This window comes from Triticum urartu, unplaced genomic scaffold (assembly GCF_003073215.2).
Source record: "Triticum urartu cultivar G1812 unplaced genomic scaffold, Tu2.1 TuUngrouped_contig_6345, whole genome shotgun sequence".
Taxonomy (NCBI): Eukaryota; Viridiplantae; Streptophyta; class Magnoliopsida; order Poales; family Poaceae; genus Triticum; species Triticum urartu.
This window is the reverse complement of record NW_024117101.1, coordinates 6,357-14,585: the sequence shown is the minus strand read 5'-3', so window position 1 is coordinate 14,585 and position 8,229 is coordinate 6,357. Positions and strand designations below refer to the sequence as shown.

At 42.1% G+C, this 8,229-nt stretch overlaps 1 protein-coding gene across 15 annotated transcripts; it reads left to right on the top strand.

Moving 5' to 3' along the window:
• The first annotated feature begins 300 nt into the window (after positions 1 to 300).
• LOC125530477 lies at positions 301 to 8,229 on the top strand. 15 transcript variants are annotated; one of them, XR_007292940.1, is made up of 7 exons: positions 379 to 846; positions 996 to 2,249; positions 2,350 to 2,445; positions 2,742 to 3,585; positions 4,375 to 4,447; positions 6,302 to 6,727; positions 7,711 to 8,229. XR_007292940.1 is itself a non-coding variant. In XM_048694867.1 (4 exons), the coding sequence occupies exons 2-4, from the start codon at positions 639 to 641 to the stop codon at positions 2,539 to 2,541; spliced, it is 351 nt and encodes a 116-aa protein (XP_048550824.1). In that variant the 5' UTR covers positions 301 to 580; positions 620 to 638; the 3' UTR covers positions 2,542 to 2,734. The 15 variants fall into 15 exon arrangements, 5 of the variants coding, with proteins under 5 accessions (XP_048550824.1, XP_048550825.1, XP_048550827.1 ...); XR_007292941.1 differs by having other exon boundaries at positions 380 to 846; positions 1,246 to 2,249; XR_007292939.1 differs by having other exon boundaries at positions 386 to 1,292; positions 2,116 to 2,224.

Here is an 8,229-nt window from a genome sequence, read left to right as displayed (position 1 = left end):
TTTACTCTATTATTTGATTTTTTGGAGTACAAGACAGCTCCAGAGAGCATTTAACATTATTGCAAATGTAATTTATTTGAGAAAATGGATATTTTTTGTTTGTTCCCTTTTTGGGTTTTTAAAATTTTGCAATTGAAATAGTGTTAAAAGACTTGGCCAGAAATCAACAAAAAAATGGAGTAAATTTAGCTTTGTGCTCAAAAGCTAGTGGCTGTAGCAATGAGTATCCTAGTAAGTATATTTTTCACCATTGCATCTCTACTCCTAATGAAGCAGTTGGTGAATAGTCTACGCGGTTTATTTTCGCTGGTTTTTTCGTCATCCTCCCACCTTCGTTTTATTTTCGTCATCCTCCCACCTCCATTAACTCGCTACCCTCCTGCGAAAAAACCGGTGCCAAAAAAACCATACGATCGATCCCTCGTGCCCACAGCAGCGACCTCGATCCCATCCTTCATTGCCGACTCCTCTCGATCCCATCTCTACTCCAATACGAGCAGCCCTCGAGATCCGAGGCTATCCGCCGCCGCCGAGGACCGATTGGAGCCGCCGCCGGCGCTGGCCTCCTGCCCTCGTTCGGCGCCGCCGCCGGCGTTGGCCTCCTGCCCTCCTTCGGTGTCGCCGCCGCTCCATTCCTGATGCCTTGCCCCTCTCTTTCCTCCAAGCTTGCCGCCGGCGACGAAGCGTACGGCACCGCCACGGCCGTGCTCGATCGCCTCCAGGAACCCGGCACGCGCGCCGAGGCGAGGGACTCCTGGGCTCCTTCCATCGCCGCTTTGCCGATGACCCCGCCGCCGGGCAGGAGGAGTGCTTCCGCGCCTCCAGGAACCCGCCACGCGCATCAAGGTGAGGCGCCTCCTGGGCTCCGCCCGTCGCCTACCTGCAAGGCCGCCCCCCTCCAGCAAATCAAATGTTGGTCCAACCCTCAAGGATGAAATAAACCTTCTGTACCTGAAGAATTGTTTCCATGGGTGAAGAATCCTTTCCACCTGCAGAGGGTGCCGTGCGGGTTTCGCCGGTCTGTGGTCGGCTGCGATGAATTGGGCGTCCTGCTGTCTTTTCTTCGTGTGGGTGCTATTTGTTCGTGTGGACGGAGGTACCCGTGCTGGGGTTCGTGTGGATTTAAGATTAGCCGGCATGGTTGATTGGGATTAAGATCGGACTATTCCTAAACATGCCAAATGTTGCCTGGATGATTGGGATTAAGATTGACTAATCCTAACCATGCCAATGTTGTGCTTGCAGTGCTTCTTTGGCACCGGCACAATTCTGGTCGAGTACCTACTCTTCAGGTTTGTCTTCTTCAGCCTGTAGCTCGTAAACATCAGATGGCTGATTTTTGGATGATGCGGGCGTGAATGGGGATTCCTAAATTTGTGCTTCAGTATCGAATTATTATTGCTTATACATAGGTTCAGAATATGCGTCCATTGCTCAGAAAAAATGCATTATACATCTATCATATATACAATTTCGAAGGATGATTTTGTGATCAATTTCATACCACAAGAAATGATCAAAATGAGCAATTATCGACATGGCTGATGCTACCAATGATAGCCATGTTCTTGGTTCTTACAAAATTACTCGCGCTGAAGTAATGTGTCTTTATGTTGGTCCTTCAGTATTTGTAATGTTCTATTTAATTTAGTACTCTCTGATTTGAATTTCATCCTTCTAACAATCTTTCTAATGTTTTCTCTTGCATCATATATGTGCAATGCATTAAAATATGGATGACATTGTCTTGCACTTTTATTGTTAAATGTTCATTATTTTTCTCATTGCTATGTAGACTCATGATTTTTCAGAACATCAATTTTCCTAGAGGTCTTGTTTTGGTTTGAAACCTGAGTCGTAATGGAAAAGTGCCATCTTGCTAGAACTGATTCCCATGCCCAACTAATTAGCGCCATCTTTATATAACACTCATAAGCAATTTTGGAAATTGCTACATTGCATCTAGGTGACATTGTTTTCCATTATCAAGCTGTAAAACCTTCATACAGAGCGCATATATATGGTTTGGAGCCATTAGTCTTGCATAAATTTGTTGCACATACATGGGAACTTGTTTTCTATGATCAGAAGCTAATTCACTAAGAATCTCTTCAGTTTTCTGGAATCGCCTTGAGGATGCAGACACCAATTTTGCAGACATCAAGTTCTATGTGATAACCATCGAGAACAGCGAGCCAAATATGATTCCTTCTTAAATTATCAAGTATATTATGCAGATTAACTCCAATGTATATTGTCCTATTGTTAACTTTCAATGTATATTGGCGTTCTTGTCGCCAACCATTAGAATATTGTTAACTGGAAAAAAATCTATCAACGTTTTTGTAGGTAAGAAGTTCAGGAATCAAGATGAACGGGCTTTCTACAAGTAATTAAACTGATGATGAATCATTGTCTTGTCTTCATTGTTAAGTACATTTACAGGTTAGGCCTGCTGTCTTTGGCCGAGTGTTAGTTTTATTAACAAGGATATTACAAATAAAATTTAGAAGGATTTGGAAGTTTTACACTACAAAATAGAGATAACAACTGATGGTTTCCAATGATGCTTTGAAAATGTCCATTGACAAAGCTTTATGATAGATGGACTGAAACCTTATCGAGTGTTACTCAATTGAAAGAGATGCATACAAATAATTATTCTTTTTTATATACTGTTGCACATGATAATACAAAATGTGTCTCCCCTTCTTATTTTTATATATGTCTATTTTTTGCAGGGTATGAAAGAGATAAAGATGTATTATGTTGATGTTCAGAAGGAATCCATTCGACAAGAATGTTGACGTGATGTTGTTGAAAGGGACTAAAAAATCATCGAGTTATATACAACAATACATATATATATATACAATCAGAACAAAAATTAAAAGGCCCGTGGCAAGGCACGGGCAGTGTACTAGTCTCATTAAAACCATTCAGCTGCGCATAAGGACGCTAGCTCGCGATAGCCACGTCGGCGCTGGTCATTTTGCAAAAACGACCTCGTATTTTCCGTATTCAACCCGCACTCCCGACTCGTCCCTCTCACTCTACTCCATTCACTCCCCTCGCCTCGCAGCCGCCGCCGCCACGCTCCTCTCAGCTCTCGCCTCTCCCCCCGCCTCTCCGCCCTCGCCGCCGCGGGGCTCCTCTCAGCTCTCGCCTCTCTCCTTTCCCCTTGCTGTGTCGCCTCCCCTCGGCGCCGCCGCCTCGCCTTGCCTCGGGTCTCCGTTCCACCTAATTTTTTTTTTAACTTTTTGCTCCAAGCCAGCGACGAATCCCCGGATCTGGCGTCAGCGAGGAAGGATACGGTGGCTGCGAGGACGTACACGCCGGATCCGGGCCAGCACAACCACCAGATGGGGGCTGCGGCGGCTGGACACCTTCGAGGTGCTGCCGCGGGCAGGAGAATATCGCTGCAGCACCCTTCGCCGCTGCCAAGCTCCTGGCGCTGGTGGACGCGAGACCCCAAGTTGCCGTCCACCACGAGGTGCTGCTACGGGTAGGAGGAGCTGCTGCCGCACACCACTAAGTGATGCTACGGGCAGGCGGAGGTGTGACCACGACGACGTACCAGACAAGGTACCTGCTCCCTGTCCAATTTCTAGCAATCCAATTTTTTGTGTTAGTACTATGATTTGTGATGGCAAGGAGTGCTGTGGTTTTCTCTAGAGTATTGTACCATTTGTGATGGCAAGGAGTAATCTGTAGCTGTAGCAGTAAATCATTAGAAAAGCTGGGCAAATCTGTAGCTTTTGCTCTAGAGTACTGCTCAAGGAGTACAAACTGCAACTACTCCAGCAGTACTCCCTGTATTGTGTTATTGTGTACGCAGGATTTAGATGTGTTGTACTCCTGCCCACTGTAAAATGATCCTCTAAATCATGTAGACAGAAGTAGGAGTACTTGTCGAGGGAAATGATGATGGTGGTCTGGTGTGGTCGTTCGATCCCGCGCCGATCCGGTTCGGCGGGGTCGTCGACGACGTGCTCTGGGAACAGGAGACCGGGCTCTGGTCCCGGCAGTCCGGGGCATGCTGCTGCTGCTCGTGCAGCAGAATGACGGCCGCATCGGCGCGTCCGGGGAGAGTTGCGTCGACCTGGTGGGCAGGTGAATTCGTTCGACGGCGTGCAAGAGTTCTTCGCCCACTTCCACTACCCCAACGCACAATACGCCCTCATCCCATCTCATCTCCTGCATAACTGTTTTGCTACTTTTAATTATTCAGTGCTTTCATTTCACACGTATTGAATTATGCAATACTCCATGTGAAAATGGAATGGAGGGAGTACTAAATTTAGGATCAATTTTTCACTTCCTGCCAACAAGTGTGAATTATACTGACATGTCCTGAACTCTTTTGCTGGTCAGGAGAGGCGCAGTGAATGAGAATGTTGGCTTAGAAATTCAGAACATCCAAGAAGTGGTCGGGGGACTGGTTTTGGTAAGTGAACACGGTACAAAGTTAGTTCGAGTTTATGATTTGGACGTGGTTTAATGTCATGAACCATCTGTTTTGTTTTTGTAATATCTTTTTTTCCTATCTAACAAGAGGTTGTTATTGTTCATTGCCCTGCATTGGATGGTTATGCAGTAAGCCAGTAAGATGCTTCTGTGAACAAGCAAACATTGATGTTTAGATCCTTTACAACAGTACATGTAAATATCATTTCACTTATTTGAAATTCCACACACCCAGTTCATATATATGAGGGTATCTTGAGAAGATCAGTTCTGCCACTGTTGTTGTTGGAGACAGAATTGAACGAGCTCTTCCTTTGTATCATCTTTCTTATATTGATTAGTGAATAGTTGTTGCTGCTTTTAGCCCTCGTTTTCGTGAGAACTTGTTCAGAGTGTAGAAAAGAAAATTATGTGGCTATAGAAGCATATATGCCATTCAGTAAAACATCAAAGAAAAATAACTTTGAAATCTATATATTTATGGACTGTGCACCTATTCCATCTTCCAAGTAACTTCTGTGGGGTCATCCTGATCAGAAGTTTATCCACCTAAAGAAAAATTAATTTTATCCGAACTTCATTTCATTTATTATGTTCTCTCACATTTTTTCATTGTATTTATACATGAGGATTTTTTTTGTTTCTCTTGTTTATTTTGAAAGTGAGTACCAGTTTTGAATAGGCATTATCTTTGACCATTTGATAGTGAGTTGAAAGAATATTTTCTCATTTCCAAGTTCCTCGCTACCCGCTCTCCTGTTTGAAGATTATTCTATTCCTTTTGTGAATTCTCTTCATGTCCTGAAGAGGAGGTTTCTGCACCCTATTATGCTTCATGTCCTTCATTCAAAAATTAATTTGATGCCTGGCTGATTAGTGCTGAATCAGATCTAGCACAGAATCACATTTTACAGCATTACCATTATGAGTATGTTTATACAGTTGTTGAGTACCTTTAATTGAATCAGCAGATTGTCTCGTCTACCCTTTGTGTATTAGTTATCCTTCCTTATGGTGTTTTGATTGAATAGAAGCAGATCAGGAGCCTTTGTTGTTGGTCCACTCTAATCCCAACCCTTTGTATGATATTTTTGTCATCTAGATTTTTATAGATGGTTATGTTGTATGTTCATATTCATATGTTGGCTCGGAGATCCCTTTTGTGGCTTCTACTTTATCATGAAGATTGTCGACAAGGATTGAGAAGACATATTGCTTACTAATTAGATTTCCATAGATGGTTATGTTGTATGTTCATATTCATATGTTGGCTCGCAGATCCCTTTTCTGGCTTCTACTTTATCATGAAGATTGTCGACAAGGATTGATAAGAGATAATTGCTTACTAATTGCTCGTGTGTTTTTCATCTCAGTGCTTCTCGGTGCCCTTCATAAAGAACTTTCTCCCCGGATTGTCTATCAAATCTCCAGTTGGAAATATCAGTCTACAGGCCCGTCTGATAAAATTAACCTTTAACAACCAACTGGATGATTAGCTGCTCCATCATGCTACATACGCCTCTTTGTTGAGTGTTTTTCCCCGTTTTCTTGGAGAGTGCTACCTTTGCAATGGTTTGGCCATAAATCTGTTGTCCGCACAAGTAGTACTGCTAATTTGCCCTTTTTAATGACGATTTATGCTTTCCGTACGCAAGTATTTTATTTGCAGTTTTGCATTAGCCAAATACTGAACTTCAGTGGGAGACATTCACTGTTTTTCAGATTTGATGGAAAAACAAAAAATATGCCGCCAATCGGCGTAATTTTATAACCGTTCTCGTCATCTGAGTAACATCTGAAATGGCTAATCTGATCGGTTTTGCTGCTTGTGTAGAACCGACGACAAGCTTGTTGGCGGGCATCTGGCAGGATCGGTGAACATCCTCTACATGTACAATACCAGCTCAGGCAATTATTAGAACTCTGTCAGTTAGTTAAGCTCTTGTGATCATTGAAAGGGAGGGGGGATTAAGGTGTTTCCATCAACAACCATTTATTGGTCGAGTGGACTCAGAACTGGATTTGTACTGAAAAATCAGGGTTGGCATCATGATAACAAGCATGGTCACCTTAAGTCTCAACTCTGAGCCTCCTCTTGGAAAAAATGCCCGCATTCCAAACAAGTCCATTTACAGACTCTAAGCCTCCTCTATGAGCACCAAGTAGACACTCTCTTTGCTATGTTTTGGCACAAAGAGCCAGACATCAAGTACTACGTGTGCACAATCAACAAGACATTTGCCAACCAGGCCAGCGCATGGTATGCTCAAATGCACAGCCTATTCAATGTTTACTAACTTCATAATGTAGCAAGTTGTATCTCCATACCACACAACTCCCACTTTTTATTGTTTTTTTAACAGAAAAGATGCTCATTTATTCTAACCGAGTATCTGTGCTTTTAACCTTATCTTTTCAACACCACTACTAATGCTTTAGTGCCATCCGCACACTGTATATGAAAATGATTAATTTGCCTTGTGTAAGCCCAATTTTCTTTCATCGCCATTCTTTACCACTCTCATACTTAGTTATACTCAATCAGATTCATTGAACTCGCTTTTACAATATTACTTGTTTTTTCTTAGAGCTCTATAATCTACTGTAGTCGACCATTCAATTACAAGCACATCTATTTTTAGTTCTTCATCTTCCTTTACTACTTCACTCTTTTCATGAGCTTCACCAGCCATTTTACAGAATATGAAATGTTGTTTTCTTATGCATTTTAATTACCTTTACAACTGTAACTTTGTGATGATACAAACGAAAGTTGCACATATTTTCCTATTTATACTATTGTTCTATCCATGCTTAAAATATAACAAATCATATTCTGTTCATACTACTTAACAGTCAGCAGTTTACTTATGTTACAAATACCAATTATATTCCCTTTCTCACCTGATCAACACCTGATCTGTTGTTATTTTTCTCCTACCACTTATGAAATTTCTACTTTGCCTTTTCTAGCTTACCATTTTTTCATTCGTTTGTTCTCTGTTCATACACTAAGCTGTACATACTCAAATCGTCAATTGCACACCAGAAATATTGACTTCTCTTTGCTCTTTCATGAGCCATTTTACTTGACCATTCAGAATGTTGGGTCCTCAAGACGTGTAGTGAATAACAGTACTTTGCTAACACCATTAATATCATGAATATCCATAGAACACGCTCTTATCTTCCATATCACACAACAATTTATGTCCATGTAAATAACTTACTTTCTTCTACCAGTATTTTCAGGTTAACTATACTGAAGAGAACTTGCAGGACTACATTGATCCAAACAATGATACACTCATGGTCAGACTTGCAGACCGCCATCTGCTCGCCGAATGTTGCATCATGCTAGGAATGGACAAAAGGGCCACTATAACCACCAACTGGCCTGAGTTTTGTCGCCGCGCCAACATTCGCGAGGGAGACATCTATGCATTTCGTTTCAGGATAACTTCAAAGCGCCGCCTGGTCCTCACCGTGCACTACCTCTAGATGCACCATCGAAGATGATGCAGCCCCTGTGTCAATATAATCTAGCACCAAGTACTCCTAATTATGTTATATCCTGTGATAACCTATCTGTTGCTTTTGGGTCCTCTTATCACATGCTTTTCAAGACACTAAACCTACGTTGCTGCTTATGTTAAGTGCACTATTGTCAGTCAGATGTTTCATCTTCAGATCTATAATGAGCTTTCTCTGTAAAGTATATATTTCTATTTTTGCTGCTAAGTTTCTTAGCTAAAGCAATTA

Coding starts and splice junctions, on each gene's coding strand:
- LOC125530477 (XM_048694867.1), top strand. CDS start 639: ATGCCTTGCCCCTCTCTTTCCTCCAAGCTTGCCGCCGGCGACGAAGCG. Junction 847..1,245: donor AACCCGCCACGCGCATCAAG/GTGAGGCGCCTC, acceptor TTGTGCTTGCAG/TGCTTCTTTGGCACCGGCAC. Junction 1,293..2,445: donor GTCGAGTACCTACTCTTCAG/GTTTGTCTTCTT, acceptor GTACATTTACAG/GTTAGGCCTGCTGTCTTTGG.